This window comes from Cyprinus carpio, chromosome B1, assembly GCF_018340385.1.
Source record: "Cyprinus carpio isolate SPL01 chromosome B1, ASM1834038v1, whole genome shotgun sequence".
In the NCBI taxonomy this organism is placed as follows: Eukaryota; Metazoa; Chordata; class Actinopteri; order Cypriniformes; family Cyprinidae; genus Cyprinus; species Cyprinus carpio.
Genome location: NC_056597.1, coordinates 2808605 through 2826773, shown reverse-complemented (window position 1 = coordinate 2826773; position 18169 = coordinate 2808605). Strand labels below are relative to the sequence as shown.

Genomic DNA, 18169 nt, shown 5'->3' with positions numbered 1-18169 from the left:
ACTGCAAAGCTTTCACTGTGTATGTAATATGTAGACTTACATGCACGCCTGGCCATGTCATGTCACACTAACTAACTCACATACACAGGTGCTGATGGAACGTAATGAGTTCTGGTCTTTGGCAGAAGATGATTATTTTGTTTAACCTTGCTACCCTGTTTAGGGAGGAGAGGGTAAAACTGCCGCCCGTGATTGTTCATATCTTGTTACAGAGAAACACTGGATCTGCTAACATTGGTAAATAGTATTTATCTGTATGTTATTGTGCTTTGCTTAGCTATAAATTCTTAATTTGGCTTACTTGTAAAAGGTATTGTTCATTTATCAAGTGGAAACGTGCAGCAAATATTTCTATAAAGCAAAATAATACTTCAAACGTATAATTAGAACACTCTGCAATTGGTTTGGATGACGCATATTTATATTTTTTAAGAAGTTGTGCTTCACCATGACTTACTAAACAAAAACAAAAACAAAAATATGTGAATTACTACTTTTGGTAAATGTTCTGACCAGAATTGATAAATGAATTAAAAATTAATTATCCATGAAGAGTCTTTCTCAACAGTTTACTAGTAAATGGATGATGATAAATGTGTTAAACATACTTAATCAAGTTAAGTTTACCAGCTCCAATTTGTTTTAGGTTTTACATTTGAAATATATATACATATATTTTTTTTAATTATTGTATAATATTTGAATTCAGTGTCAGCTTACAGTAATTCAAAAAAATCATCTTTCTTCTGTTACACTCAAAAATATGCATGAATGCTTTTTATTTGGATCTTTATTCAAAATGCATAATCAATAGTTTTAGACTAATGTCGACGATACAGATTTTTTTATAATAACATGGCTCTAATGGTTTGTCATGGGTGTAGTCCACTGAAGGAAATGAGTGCTGACCCTGTCTGATTCAGTTCCCCAGAACACAGAACATTTGGAGATGTGGATGATTACTCTGTCTGAAGTCATAAACACATTGCTTTCATGGTTTTGTTTCTCCCTCTATAACTTCAGCTTCAGCTGCACTGTGACTGGAGGTTGTGGTTCCCCCTTCAGAGCACTGCCAAACATGTGCAAGACCCTTTGAATTAAGTCCACCTTGTTGGGTTTCCAAAAGTCTTATGACGTCACTTCAGAATTACAGCCCCAAACGTGATGATAATGTCCCTGCTATGTATTTCACCTGTGTGTTTCCTATAATTCAGCCTGTATGTTCAGCTGCAAGGAAGCCATTTGTCAGGAAGTTCATGAAAATTATGAAGCCCATTATGGAGCTCAGGGATTTGGTGCCGTTGACACTAGTTGATAAAGTGCCTGTTTATGCCAAAGTGTTTGAACTCATGACAGCTAATTAATAATGTGTTAATCAGTCGTTGAAGGGAACAATGAAAAAGTATGGATGATTGCTCTTTTTGTTTTTGAAGCTATTCTGATTCAGAAAGCACCTTTAGTACAAACTTCAAAACTGGTGTTTTCAGTTAGTATTACAAATTCAGCATTTAATTCAACTTAAAATGTCTAATAATATTACAATGTTAAAAAAAAAATCATTATAGTCCCTAATAATATTAATGAGCACCTGCTGTTGTTGTCAAAACCTTTTTTGCTAGCTTCTTTCATCAAAGCAAATGTTACCCATCTAGACTTTTCCATTTCTTACCCAGACGTGACCTTCTGTGCTGAACAGAGACAAATCGCTGTCTTTCTTTCCATTCCTTTATTCCCGCTCTTTTGTTACGCCAGACATCCAAATCGGTTCACATTTAAACATTCACCCTTTACCTTTTACATTCACCCTTTACCTTTTATCTCTCTTTTATTCTGCCATCCTCTTCTCATGGCTTTAAGGTCACTGCAGAGTAAAGAACAACTAAATGAGACACAGATTGATAATTAGGAGAGGGAAGCCCCCCTAATGTGATTTATCTCTATGGATTTTCTGTCATACATGAAGAGTCGATCCTCAAATTGGAGAGGAGGGCCCATTAGAAGGCACTTTGGAGCGTTTACCACTAACTTTGCCGAGGCAGGCTTCAGTGTCTCCCGCCGCTACCGCACCAGACCACTGCCTTTACTGTATTTGTTGTCTGAAGCGTGTGCTGTCCAAGGCTAATTTAATTTAGGCCCATAACACGCAATGGATGAAGCTTAGGGAATTACATTAAAACAAGCTCTAGTGGTTGCTGTAACCTTTCCACTTGATTGCTGTTTGCTAGACGTTGCATCAGAATCAGATAAGAGGCACGGGGGGGAAATGAAGCCGTGTTGTGTTGTGCTTGGTAGGCTGTTTTCGCTTATTCTGGGTTGAATTCATACCAGCGTCTCACCAGCTTTGTTACTCATCTCTTGATTTATTGATTCTGATTGGGACATTGGTTTTTACAAAGGGTGGCTTATTCATTTGCACTTCTACTACAATGGGATGAACAGACAGATAAAACAGAATTTAAGTTTTATCAAAGGGATATTTGCAGTGTGAGGTGCTTTGTTAAAGCAAAAGGCTTTTCTGATAACAAATTCTGACAAAGAAAAATGTCTCCTTGTGCATTATGGGTAGTTTCTACATTTTTTAGCGTAGCCCAAAGGCATTAGCAAATACATGTCCAGTGTTATTAATCACTGTGACAACAGGCTGGAAATGACCCAGAGTTCCATTTGTTTCCTGTGTGTATGGAGTTACCGCACACACACACACAGCACACACACACACACACACACGCTCAGGCGTCAACATACACTCTAATGATGTAGTGTGCTTTGTTTTCTACACCCAGTCTGATGGACAGCATTCAGTAGCACAGGAACACGCTTGTGCCTTCAAGTAACTAGTTTGTATGTGACAGGTATCATACTGCACATGTTTTATTTTGTTGTTTTTAAATAGAGATGGGTCATTTGAATAAAGGGTTTAATGTGTTAATTGATATAATACGAATGAAAGCATATAAGAGCAAAATTACTAACAAGACTTGTTTTCTTTTGTCTGCAGTCACAGTGTGCTCAGTATGCCGCTGAGAAACGCGATGAGGAGAAGATGTGCGATCACCTGATCAGGGCCGCCAAGTACCGGGATCACGTCACATCCACCCAGCTCATCCAGAAAATTGTAAACATCCTCACAGATAAGCACGGTGCCTGGGGCTGCTCTGCGTTCAGGTACAACCTCAGTCATATCATTTTGATGTATGAAATGTTCTTTTATCAGCTTTGCTGACACCGTTATCTCAGAAATTAATTGAACACTTGCAATGCTACAGAAGTATACAAAACTTGACTTGTCTAGCCTGCCGACAAAACTTTGGCCTTCATTGCAGCTTATTCTGGCCAAGCACTGACAGCCTGGCTGACAAGTAAAGTGACCAACACAGTTTGTACCTGCTGTTTCAGGACAAAATGATCCAAAATTGATTACCACTAATGACACAGTGATTCGTTTTTCCTTAAAAGCTTTCGCATGTCATCTTCTTCCGATTTGTGTGGCAGTGGTAGCTGCACTCAATGTCTTTTTTTTCTTTGTTGTCGTCTCTTTCCATTTTATGTTGGGAAGCAGCCAGCGTAAAGATGCAATACCTGCCAACTGCTTGGAGAATCAACCGGTTGGTGGCACTGAAATAGTTTTGTCTAGCATTAACATGCAATCTGTATTTGAATTTTTTTTGTAAATATCATGGTATTTGTCATGACCATTTTTTTCCAAACTCTGTGAACAGACTTTGATTGGTCTATAGTGATGTTTGTGTCATCTTTTCCAAGTACAGTTCAGCTCGCCTCTCTTAGTGTTTTATAGTACACCTGCATCCTACTGCACCCCATATCAAATCATCCGTAATCATTAGACCATGTATTATTTACCTCTCTCATAATAAGTTAAACCTACGTTTCTGCCCATTACGGGCTCTAATGGAGTCTTACAGTCAAGCTTCTGAGCCTGGGTTTTGTCTTATTGCTTCAGTTCCTGTGTATGATGCATTGCTGTTGGAATGGGATGAAAGCCAGTGATTGCTACCTGGCCATTACTGAAGGAAACATGAGGAACTGTATTTATTTCTGTAAACACATAGAAATATCCCTTAATGATGCAGTCATGCACTGGTTTTCTCTAATCTAGTTTTATGCCAAAGACGCTCTTTGACTCTGTAGTTCAGTTTTTTGTTCTAACAAAATGTGTTCTCTGGAGAATTGGAGACCTGTCTGCAGTTTGTTGTATCAAGATTCCATGCTCTCTCTCTCTGTTCTTTCCTCTCAGTATTCTGCAGTCATATAATGTCAGAGCACTCTGTTCTCTCTCTCTTGGCTCTCTCCCCATTACTGGCCTTTATGTAGCAGAGCTATTGATGACTTTTGTAATAGCATGCGATGGGCGCGTGGTGACGCTGGCACAGGCTCAGAGTGTGTTTAATAAATCACAATCAGACCCTGCTGTTACATCAATACTTCTGCTCAATTACCCAGAAGGTCATGGGCAAAAATGCTGGAGAGCTGGGGATCGGTAACTACAGAAGAGAGAACAACATCTGGAAGTAAAAGAAGAGACGCACACTAACACACACACACACACACACACAATGCAACATGCAATTTGCAGCTGCTTGTGTACATTGGGTTATTTTCACATCTTGGTTTTTAAAGGTGGAAGGGAGTGATTCAGTTGGAACTTACCACGAAAAGGGTAAAAAATATGATCGAAATGGTTAAAAATAGTATGTTTTTTGCCATTTTTATCTAAATAGAGTTCAAAATTGTGATTTTGTTATTTCTTGCGATAAAAATTTAATAATCATCATAATTACACAACATTTGCCTGCTAAAAATATATGCAATGTAATAGGGTTGTTGATGTATCTTAAAATAAATAAACTATTATGTGGTAGAAACTAGCATTTGAGAGCAAAGAAAATAATTCAATATAAATACATATAAAAAATTTTAATTATATTTATTATGTTTTATTTGTCTTATTTTTCTTTAAATATTCTTAAAATATTGGATAACATGGTTGACAAACGAAGTTAACAACAAGCATCTTGGATGACAGATGTGGAACACAGATATTTACATTTTTTTAATGATTTAGAATGAACTACTTGTATTAATTAAAGAAAAGGTGCAACTCTCACTCTAGAAAGTTTTTTTTTTTTTTAAATGTATTAGTTTAAAACAAGTAATGTTTCAGCAATTGTCAGGGCCTTCATTTGAGGCATTTTTTTAGAATGAATTGTTCAAATATTTTTACAAAAATTAATTGAATATCAGTTCCAATGATGATATGTGGTATTGCATGTTGAATTTAGCATATTAAGAAGATCAAGACCTTGGAAGAAGATCAAATTCAGCAGGTACTTTATTAGACAATAGTTATCAATTAGCTCTCACAATAAATTGATAGGATCTGTGCCTGTAATATTTTGCTTTAAAAGTCATGGGACCAAAGTGTACCATATTTATAGAGATTGCCACATGTTCATATTGGTTTTGCTGTAAAAGTATTTGAAATTATACGCTTCCACCATTTTAGATAACAAAAGAAAACAACAGCATTAAAGTGTTGAGACACACACACATACACACAGCGAAATCTAGTTTTTCACCTTCATGAAAATGAAATCAAATCCCTCAAAGGGCACTCAGCTGCCATGATTACACCCTTTTGTTGGGAGTGTTAAATTTGCAAGCCCGCTAGCTCCCCCCTATGAAGACGTATTCCCCAAAGTTTCCATTCAATAAAAGGCTGAAAATGAAAATATTATTTTCCTCCCTGGCTGATGGTAGTTGTTGTTTCCTCATGGCAGGCATCTAATATCATCTGACACCTACTGACCCGCCTGAATGCAATTTGTGTCTTAATATCCAGCTTACAGCAGCCCCATCCTCCGGAGAGTTGAGGTGTTAGGTGATTTTCTCTCTCTCCTGCTTTCATTTCTCACATGCTCCCTCCCTCTCTCGCTCGTGGATGCATTGTCAGAGAGGTCCATGGGGCTTTGCACTTTGGCAAACAAAGAAAAAGACACATATACTAACACACACACACATTCCACTTGCCGATTCGGGACTGTCCCATTCTGCACTCTCTGTGGCCCTTCTTTTTTGATTGGATCTCTGACTGACGGACAGCTGCATCCACCTGTCTGTCTAATACAACACTTTCGTCTAGTGACGCAGGTGAACATGTGGCGGTAGCGTCTGCCAAAACCAGACAAAATGAACATAGTGCCCACAAATGAGGCTGCTGACAGCATTCATTTTTTTCTTTATTTTTGCCGCCTGCCGTTCCTTTCTCTCCCTCTCTTCTTTTTTTTTCTTTTTTGTGTTGTCGGTGTGGTCATGTTTATTTGGGTCAAAAGACAGATGATCTCTCATGTAGATGACATGCCAGTAAAGTGGCTGGCCGAAAGAGAGATGATAGAGGGGAGGAAGAGGAGGAGGAGTGGGAGTGGGAGTCTCGCAGGACAGATGAGTCTTCCTCTCATATTCTCCTTCATTGCATTCTGATGGTGGGACTAATGTAGCATGGAAATTCACTCTGCTACTGTGCTCAGAGCAGTTCCACGCCCTCAAACACTGTCAGGGAGAAGATGAGGAAGATAGAAGCAAATGAAATGAAGAATAGACAGCGTAAAGGAAGGGAATATTTTTGCAGATATGAAGTGCATACTATGGTTTAAGAGTTGACAATTTCTGCAAATAAGGTAAACTTTGGTATCTTTATTTTGTTCAAATTATTAGAAAATGTGCACTGTTTAGCTGTGCCTAAGCATTAACCTCTCTTTTACAATTTTGTATGATTTTTATTAAAATTAGTACACCGAAAAATTTCCTTATTTTAATTTTTTATTTGTTTTCTCAGCTTTTAAATTGTAGTCTTGTCTGCCTTCATCAAACTCTGCCTTTCTGAACCTTTTACTGTCGGAAAATTCTCTTTACTTTATAGTAAATATAAGCACAGCAGTAAACCAGCATTTGCTCCAACATTTAAAAAAATTTCACACCGTTTTGCATTCTCTTTGTGAAAATTGGCAGTTATTGTAGAAATACCAGGTTTTTATCAGGAGCGGGCCAGTTGTTCTTAAGATTCTTGCTTGTTCTTTTTTCCTCTTTTCCTTTGCACTCCCTTTTTGATGTTTTCTCACTTTCCTTTCTCATCTTTTCCCACCATCACACCCTATCTCTCGCTCTCATTCTCTCTCCTCCTCTAATGCGAGTCATTTCCAGCAGCAGCTCCAGTGATCTCTAATGGAGCTCCTCGGGGCTAGAGGCACCCCTGCCTGGGGACATCCATCTTTTCTGTGTCAGGAGCCCACGCCGGCAGAAACCTTTGTGATGTGCACTCCAATTTTTCTTCAGTAAATCAAATCTTCCCTTCTTTCAGAGAGATGAATGCGGCAGGGTTGTGGTGTTATAGAGAAAATCAATGCAGGCAAAATTGAAACAGTATGCCCACGTATTGATCGGCCTTGTGAAATCGAAACTAACAGCTTTGTAACTGTTCTGGAGGACAGTTAGCTGACCTGTAATGGACAAACTATCAATATTAGCATTACTATTTTATCCTGTGCTTTGTCATTTCATGCCCAGCCCATCAGGAGCGGAGGAATGCTGGGCACTGTAACATACTCAGCAAGGCTTGCTTTCTTAGCAGATTCTCCTGGCTATTTATAATTTATAATGTAATTTTAGCTACAATATTTTTTAACACATTTTAACACAAAGGTATTTTAATACCTTTTGTATGATAAAAAAAAAAATTGTTACTGTGTTGGTCCATCACTTGATGTCCATATCCATGTCCTTAAATGAAATCAGTTGAAGACCACTATATTAGAGATGTAACTGAATATAATTTAAGGGAAAATAGGATTTCTGCCATTCTTCCTTATTCTCTCTGTTCCATAAACACAAACACTCATGGGAGTGCTGAATTCTATCACACATAACAATAGCTGGACAAAGGTTCTGGCCCCTCAGTAATATACAGATGTCTCTCTCTCTCTCTCTCTCTCTCTCTCTCTCTCTCTCTCACACACACACACACCTTAGGTTCTCGTTTGGTGCTGTTTGAGACGCTTCATTAATGTCGTCACATTTGGTGTAGGTAATGCAAGTCATACATCATCCCACTGGTTAATGATGCTCAGGTTGTTATGAGAGCACCCTGCTGTCCTGCTTGCCAAAACTACACAAGCACTCCGTCACCTCTCTCCCACCACACGCTATCACGCATGTAGCCCACCACTCTCTGGCTTTCATCCACAAATCTCATATTACAGAAGATACCGAATATAAGGTAGGAGAGTCAGTGCAGCTGAATACTGGGTAAATTCATTCAATCTTACATTCAAAACAGTATATCTTTAATTTCTACTGTAACACACATAACAAATATATATATATATATATATATATATATATATATATATATATATATATATATTGTATTTACATTTAATCATTTAGCAGACGCTTTTATCCAAAGCGACTTACAAATGAGAACAATTAGAAGCAATCAGACCAGCGAGAGAACAACAACAGTACAGAAGTGCCATGACAAGTCTCAGTTAGTCTAGCACAGAACACGTAGCTATGTTTTTTTTTTGTTTTTTTTCTTCAGTACCTTGAATTTGATGTGAGCGGCTACTGGTAGCCAGTCTAACCTGATGAGGAGAGGAGTGACATGGGCTTTTTTTGGCTCATTGAAGACAACTCTTGCTGCTGCATTCTGGATCAGTTGTAGAGGCTTAATAGTACATGCAGGAAGGCCCACCAGGAGAGAATTACAATAGTCCAGTCTGGAGAGAACAAGAGCTTGGACAAGAAATTGTGCAGCTAGCTCTGACAGAAAGGGTCTGATCTTCCTATTGTTGTGTAAGGCAAATCTGCAGGACCGGGTCGTTGTAGCAATATGGTCTGTGAAGCATAACTGATGATCGATCACAACTCCTAGGTTTCTGGCTGTCCTGGAAGGAGTTATGGTTAATGAACCCAGCTGTATATAGTAGTTGTGATGAAACGATGGGTTAGCTGGAACCACAAGCAGTTCTGTCTTAGTAAGGTTGAGCTGAAGGTGATGGTCCTTCATCCAGCTAGAAATGTCTCTCAGACAGGCTGCAATGCGAGCAGCTACCGCCGGATCATCTGGGTGGAATGAGAAGTAGAGTTGAGTGTCATCAGCATAGCAGTGATAAGAAAAGCCATGCTTCTGAATGACATGTCCATTGCATCGATTTGCACTGTATATATTAAGGATGTGCATCTCATAACTGAGGCTGATGCGATATGCATCTCGATGCATAGCCAACGATACGATACATTAAAGATTCATATGAAGTAGCTACCGATGTGACACGATACGATGCACCTCTATTACGATGCAGTGCGATCCGATTACGATTCGTTTCAACACAATGCAATACGATGCAATGGAAACATATGATCGCTTTTACTGCTTTGATTCAGACAGACAGCAAATCATGAATTAACTTAAATATCTTCTGACTTCTAATGCCTGAAAGCCTGTTTCATAAAATATTTTTACCAGGCATATTTTTGCCAAATAAGCCAGGCTTATTTCAGTTAGTATGACTCATTATCAGATGACTTGGTTCCATAAAGCAGTTTTAAAGGGGTCATATGATGCGATTTCAAATTTTCCTTTCTCTTTCCTTTCTCTTTGGAGTGTAATTGTTTCTCCAGACATGGTTTTATGTTTACTCAGCGCGATATGCAATGTAACGCGTAAAAACACAGTATAAGTCATAATAATCAGTAATTATGTCCCCACTGGATGCAACAAATGCCTCGTTTGTAATGGGTTTTGACTAGGCATTAGAGACCCGCACTTGTTCTGACGGCATCACAGTATTGTAAGGGGCATAACATTTCTGTCACACGCTTGAGGTATTCGGCCAATCACAACGCACTGGATAGATGGCCAATCAGAGCACACTTAGCTTTTCAGACCAATGAGCTTTGTAAAAATTTAAATGTTTCAGAAACGCGGGGCATAGAGGAGGAACAATAATGTACATTATGTGGAAAATAATTTTTTTAATGTTTTTTTTAATGTTTTTAAATGTTTTACCTTAAACTGCATAAACACATTGCATTACACCAAATACACAAAATAATGTTCTTTTTAGCAACGTCATATGATCCCTTTGACGTTGCTCAAGCTCAGTCACTGTGGCAACTTATGCTGGGAAACTAACCTGGTCCAGGGCAGGCTGACTGTCAGGCTAAGCTGAGTTTTTCTAGCACTGACCAATAGGAACGCAATGATATTACCACAGACTCTCTCCCATACTATTATAGCCATGCAGCCTTTCTGGTTTTATAACAGCTGTACCTTTTATAGTTAGCAGAACAGATAGCAGAATATTAGAACATTACAATCTAACATTGCTCTTTAAAGCATTAAAATTACTACATTAAAAGTTAAAACCACTAAATTAAATATTAAAAAATATTAAATCTTCAATACTTATCTTGCTTGATCTATCTGCTGCTTTTGACATGGTTAACCACCAGATCCTCCTGTCAACCCTACTGACAAAGGGCATCTCAGGAACCACACTCCAGTGGTTTGAGTCTTACCTATCAGATAGGTCCTTCAAAGTATCTTGGAGAGGTGAGGTGTCCAAGTCGCAACATCTAACTACTGGGGTACCTCAGGGCTCAGTTCTTGGACCACTTCTCTTCTCTGTCTACATGGCATCATTAGGCTCAGTTATTCAGAAACATGGCTTTTCATACCATTGCTATGCTGATGACACTCAACTCTACCTCTCATTCCATCCTGATGATCCATCGGTAGCTGCTCGCATCTCAGCTTGTCTAACAGACATTTCTTGCTGGATGAAGGACCATCACCTTCAATACTCAACCTTGCCAAGACAGAACTGCTTGTGGTTCCAGCAAAACCCATCGTTTCATCACAATTTCACCATCAAGTTAGGCACATCAACCATAACTCCTTCAAAAACAGCCAGAAACCTTGGAGTTGTGATTGATGATCAACTAACTTTCTCAGACCACATTGCTAAAACTGTCCGGTCATGCAGATTTGCTTTATTCAACATTAAGAAGATCAGGCCCTTTCTTTCGGAACATGCTGCACAACTCCTTGTTCAAGCTCTTGTTCTGTCCAGGCTAGACTATTGCAATGCTCTCTTGGCAGGTCTTCCAGCCAGTTCTATCAAACCTTTACAATTAATCCAGAACGTGTCAGCAAGATTAATTTTTAATGAGCCGAAAAGAATACACGTCACACCTCTGTTTATCAATTTGCACAGGCTACCAATAGCTGCTCGCATAAAATTCAAGGCATTGATGTTTGCATACAAAACCACCACTGGCTCTGCACCCCTTTACCTAAATTCATTACTTCAGACTTATGTGCCCTCTAGAAGCTTGGGTTCTGCAAGTGAACGTCTATTGATTGTGCCATCCCAAAGAAGCACAAAGTCACTTTTACAGACTTTTAAATTAAATGTTCCCTCCTGGTGGAATGAGCTGCCCAACTCAATCCGAGCAGCTGAGTCCTTAGCCATTTTCAAGAATCGGCTTAAAACACATCTCTTCCATCTTTATTTGACCCTCTAACTTTTGCACTCACTATTCTAATTCTATTTAAAAAAAAAAACTACCTTTCTAATCTTTTTGTATTCTATCTATTTTCTTTTCATTTATTATACAATTATAAAAAAGACCTCTAACATTAGCTTGCTCTATTCTTTTTCTATTCTATCTGTTTTCTTTGTATTTTTTATATTATTTAAAAGCCCTTGCTACGTATACTGCGTTTAGGCTAACTGAGACTTGTTATAGCACTTATATATCATTGCTCTTTTGTTGTTTTTGATTGCTTCCATTGTCCTCATTTGTAAGTCGCTTTGGATAAAAGCGTCTGCTAAATGACTAAATGTAAATCTAATGTAAATTAAAAATGAAAATAAAGAAAAAGACTACATTTTAACTGCCATAAGAAATGCACATTAACTCATTTGCGCTAAGTAATTGGGACTGTACTAGTTTACATTTTATTACAATAGTCCCTTTACAGTTATTGCTATCATAAAAAATACACTTTATATGAAGATTGAAAATTCTACAAAAGGCACATTTGATGTCCAACAACAAATGTTTTTAGCAAAATGCATGTATTACTCAGAATTATTGCACCATTATTCTATAGCGCTCTGTCTGTGTTTAGCGTGCATGCGGGCAGCAACGCTTATTCACTCGCCCCCTCCTGACAGTAAAATGGGTACGTTTGCATGACTTTCTAACATTTAAAAATGAAAAATATACCTGTGACATGTCAGTTGTGCACTGAAGAAAAGCCTCAAATGCATTAAACATCAAGAATATATTAGCTTGCCATTATGGATCGATTTGATCCATGATCGACATTAAGCGTTTTAATCCCCGCTTTTCCTCAGATCGTCGTAGTGTTGTGATACGTCATATTCATGCAGCAGTGATGAGAGAATGCGCTTGAGAAACAGTTTAGAGAGGAGAAATCAATCTACATATAAAATATTGGTCACAGTTTATTTGTCTCTTTCTAAACAATAAAAGTTTAGCACATCCATTAGTAATTATATATAAATAAACTGTTTTTTACAGATGCAAATGTTAGAAACGACGCATCGCAATACAAATGCCAAATTGTATCCGATGCACACTTTTAAACCATTACATTGCATCTTTAACTTTTAATGCAGAATATGTGAATCTTCAAATCCCTAATATATAGTATATACACATGTACATATTCTCATTGTTCTGGTTAGTGCAAGTGGACACATAACTGCAAAAAGGTCAGGAGAAATTTTGCATTATTTCTTAACAAAACTATAGCAGTTCAGCAATATTCTTGGGATGTCTTGTGCAAGTGCAAAAGCTGAAGTCATGACTCTCATTGGGTCACCCTTCATTGGGTTTACTTCCCGAGGCACTTTATAATGTATATGCAGTGTTTTATTTGTTTGCCACAAAATGTCTTTGTTCATTTTGAGGATTTTCTCAGCCAATATTGATATAAAGTACCGTTAGAAAGCTCAGTAAGATTTTTTTCTATTATAAAAGATTTCTGTTTCAAGTAAATGCTGTTCTTTTAATCTTTCTGTTAATCAAAAAGAATCCCAAAAATGTATACTTTTTTTGAATGCTAAATTCTTCTTCTTTTTCTTTCTTTCTTATCCACATTATTCAAGTGCTTTTGTAAAAGTAATTGTTAAATTGTAAAAAAAAAAATGTAATTACAAGTATTCCATGTTGTCATTTAATCAAAATAAATAAATAAATAAATAAACTGCATGTATTTTAATTATGAACAGACTGGTTTAAAGTAGTTTTTGATGAAGTACAGAATGTCATGCTGCAGGACACTGCTGTCACATGGTTTCATCCTATATAATATATCTTCTATAATATCTTATAGGTCCCAATGCATGTCAGACTGTTTGTTCCCACCCACTGAGAGTACAAACATTGTACAGCATTTGTGTTGGTTTATAGGGACCTCTAGAAGTTCAGTCCCTTTACCAGTGTATGTTTAATGCAGCTGTAGTAGAGTACCAGTACTGCCCAGTGTACTTTATTATGATTATCCCCTCATCTGGATGCTCAGTAAAGGCTTATTAGTTCCTCTGTTTACTCTTTAATGTTACCAAAGCTATACAAAGAAGGAAATGGATGCTAAATACCCTGGTTCTTTGTAGTATAAGACTGTGTTTGTACAGTACATCAGAACAGAGTGATCTCGAGTGCCCTCCTGTTAGTTTCATTTTTAGCTGCAAGGGCCTCAGTTTTATCTGACCTTCACTTTCTCTTCAGCTGTTTTTACATTCAAGAGTAAGCAGAGATCCAGTCTCCCAAAGAGCTTCAGATGGCTCAGATCAGTTTCTATGACCCAGTTATGAACCATATTATTTTAAGACTATCTATCGATTCTATTTGTTTATTTATTCATTTTATAATGATAAAGCACTGCAAAAGTGTCATGAAAGTGATGGATATGGTGCTTGCAGTAAGACTTCTGAAGCAATGTGATAGCTTTCTATGAGAATCAGACCAAAATATAAGTTATTTACTAAAAGCCTTGTCATCCAACCTGACTTTCTTTGACACACTCAGGAGAGAAGTAAAAAACAATAATAATAAATCATCCTTCTGGGCAAAATGCTTCTGGAAAATGCAGCCCTGAATGATTGTTCAGAAACAGGAGTCATTCATTTCTCATTCAAACATGATTTATTGAGTCGCATGGCTTAAGAAGACTTATAGTGCACAAGGTTTAGAGATCACCTTTTTTGTGCTTTTGCATCCTTTTTGTACCTGGAAAGCTTCAGTCCCCATTCATTGTAACTGTAATTGAAATTGGTGGTGCATTCTTTGAAATTTCTAATTTTGTGTTCCACAGAAAAAAAGAAAGAGAAAAAAACTTTTCATTTGCAAAAAAAGAGTGAGTTATACAAGCAGAATGCAGAGTACCATGAGAAAGTTGACAATGACGATCTTCTCCGCATCTTTCCTCATGACAAACTATAAATGATTTTATCAACTTGGCCTGCGTGGTCCTGGCAAAGATAAGGCAAGATACTTAGCAGATTACAGTATGTCATAACATATACACGTCCTGCTTTTATTTACATTTCTTCATAAGCTGTTTAACAAGTACCATTAATGGCTCGGTTTGGCTATAAACACTTGAGAAACCATGTACAAACATCCCACAAGACTGTGGGCCAGATAGAGAGAGAGCAGCTGTTCCACTCTCTTTTCTCCCTTCTTCATCTATGATGAAAACAAATGAGATTTTCTTCCATAGAATCTCAAAACCTTTCAAACAAACCGCCACGATTCACCTAGACATACAACCTCTTACCTGAGACGTTAGCTGTAAACATGGATTAGCTATGTTGAATATCTGTCAACTGTGGGCGACTCGCAACACATTCATGCTTTTCACATGCAGAGCTTTTCTAAGCCGATGTATCGGCCCCATTTCCGTGCCTTAAGCTTGACAGCTTGCAATGTCTTCCCGGTCTATCTGTAAATCTCCAGAGAGCATGCAAAGGTTTGACAGCTGCAGATTCCTTGGGATATATCACATAAATGATGCGAAAATGGCTTCTCACAGCTCTCCTCTTTTGCGTTATGGAAATGGATTAAAATATGTCCTAATGAAAACATTTAGCTCTGACTGTATATACACAACAGTGGCCCAGACTGTAAGAAATAGTAACAAAGTGTCAAAGAAGGACATATTAACGGCTCCCGTAGCGCTGATGTTGTCCATATGTTAGCATGACAGACTCCACATACTCCAGAACTCCCAGAGTTCAGCAGTCACATCAACTGTTCCACTGAAAATGCAGAAGTAGTGCTGAAAAGACATTTTGCCGTTAATGATTTTGATTCAAAGATCAGCTTAGACTAGTAATTTCCTTGTTTGTCTAGGCTATTTAACACTGCTGTTTAGTGCTAGTCATTACTGTTCACCAGTGAATCATAGAAGAAACTAACCGGTATAATCTTTTTTTTGGTAAAGTAGGTTGTAAGGATGTAACAGTATTATCAATATCGAGATATTGCGATAGCTAAATTGTCTCGATATTAAACTATAGGTCTTGAAGGGCAAAAGTGTAGTTTTTAAAATATATTTGTTATATTGATGGGTTTTTCTTAGATTGCATCACATATCATACTGTTGACTTCATATCCCAATAATATCGTATCTTGAGATTTTGATATCGTTACATCCCTAGTAGGTTGACAGAGTTATCCTTCTGGTTAAGATACAGTAGTTTAGGGGCCGGATTCACGAAACATTATTCTTCACCGCTATTTTCTTCCTAAGAATATTTTGTTTTCCCGACAATGCTTCCTAGGTTATGTAAAGGTCTGCGCTATGTTAAGACAAAAACCAAGAAGAATTTACATTTTCGGAAAAAAAAAAAAATTCTTTATTAAAATCATCTTAAATAACTTCTTTAAGATGGGACAACCTTCAACCTTCAGCAAAGATAAGATACTTAGTGAATTTATTGGGTTGTTTCAAATTAATTAAGCATTACAACATAATGCTGCCTACGTATTATCTATTACTATTACTAGGGATGCACATGTGTATTCTGAAGTGACATCAATGATCTTTAATATAAACAATGATCGTTCATGAGTGTGACCTAACTTTCTGCTGAGTATGTAACCCTAATAAAATGAGTCAATAGAGACCATTTTTTTATTTTTATAATTATGACATTATTTTCACCAGCATTTAGCACATATGAGAGTGTCCATACACAGGATGTGTTAACTCCAGAGAAGGCGCAAAAAGACAGAGCGCAAATGAATTTTGAGAAAGGGTTAAGACAAAAACATAACTACTTAAATTACACAGCACATAAAAAAAAAACATTCAACAAAAATAGTGTGCATGCATGCTTATCATTATTTATTTACTTATAATTTATCTTTAATATAGTGCTCTCTCATTCATATATGTATGAGTCCATTTCTTTCATTCATATATGTACAAGTGGACCGTCCCTGCCTTATTCAAGCTAATGACTAAATGCAAGTAGAAAGGTCTAAAAATGATGGCTACAGGAAGCACAATTACTGATCTGTTGTCTAAAAGCGATTCTGTTAAGTATGTTTTTTTAGCTAAATATTTAAAAACAAATTGGTGTGCCAATATTAGAGAGACAGCATGCTTCTCTGTATTTTTGGCTGTTGAAACAGAGTGATTCTTAACACTCAAGGGGTCTTATCTGTCCCTTAGCCTTTCCCATCATCCTCCTCTCAAAGGAGGCCTTATAATGGAATGTCCCTACATAAAGTACCAAACGGGCCTCTGATGCAGCGAGAGCCATTACACACAACACCACGCACACTTCTCCTCTGTAGCAACTCAGATTTATGAGTTTCATATGCCCTTAAGAAAGTATACTGCCGTGACAGAGCAAGGTCACGATAGGAGGCCCTGATCAATATTTGAATGAAAAGCCATTTGGGAAGTTTTTAAGGCCTTCTTCCCCCCTCTCTTTCTTTCTTTCTCGCTCTCTCCCAGGAACAACATCAGGAAAATATCGATTGCTGAGGTCCAGTAGTTAGTCAGAGGCTATCTCCTTTGACTAACCCCTTAGCACTCTGTCACCCCCTCACTACTGTGATAGATTGTTACTCTCTGGGCCACAGTAATTACACGCAGCTCCGGTCGGGTCATTTATTTCGACACTTTCACCATTTACCAAAAAATCTCCTTTATCTTTGTGACCCAGCAGTTTGCTTTTGCAGCGAAAGCAGAAAGAGGGACACATAAAATTCTCTCTTCCGCCCTGGAGCACGATGGGCCATCCGTTACCCATCTCACCCATATTTCTCTCTTACTTCTTTCTTTCTTTCTTTCTTTCTTTCTTTCTTTCTTTTGTATCTTTTGTTTTTCTTGTCTTCTTTCTTTCTTTCTTTCTTTCTTTCTTTCTTTCTCTCTCTTCTACAGCTTTCACCCTATGGCCTTTTTCTTCTGTCCTTCTCTGAAATTCTCTCTCTGTATCTTTTGTTTTTCTTGTCTATTATATTCACAATACATAAAAAAAAACATACCTACATACATACTTATAATATATAAAAAAAAAAAAAACAAAAAAAAAACACATACATATATATATATATATATATTATATATATATATATACAGGTGTTGGTCATATAATTAGAATATCAACAAAAAGTTGATTTATTTCACTAATTCCATTCAAAAAGTGAAACTTTTATATTATATTTATTCATTACACACAGACTGATATATTTCAAATGTTTATTTATTTTAATTTTGATGATTATAACTGACAACTAAGGAAAATCCAAAATTCAGTATCTCAGAAAATTAGAATATTACTTAAGACCAATACAAAGAAAGGATTTTTAGAAATCTTGGCCAACTGAAAAGTATGAACATGAAAAGTATGAGCATGTACAGCACTCAATACTTAGTTGGGGCTCCTTTTGCCTGAATTACTGCAGCAATGCGGCGTGGCATGGAGTCGATCAGTCTGTGGCAGCTCTTCTGCATTCTTGGGTCTGGCATATTGCATCTTCCTCTTCACAATACCCCATAGATTTTCTATGGGGTTATGGTCAGGAAAGTTTGCTGGCC

General features: G+C 37.3%; 1 protein-coding gene across 1 annotated transcript in view; it reads left to right on the top strand.

Annotated features, from left to right (window-relative positions):
* LOC109092473 (lipopolysaccharide-responsive and beige-like anchor protein) overlaps positions 1–18169 on the top strand; it is a 251762-nt gene that overhangs the window by 135148 nt on the left and 98445 nt on the right. The window contains exon 36 of the mRNA XM_042716239.1: positions 2999–3165. Coding sequence (XP_042572173.1) covers positions 2999–3165 — 167 coding nt within the window. The remainder of the gene's footprint in view (positions 1–2998; positions 3166–18169) is intronic.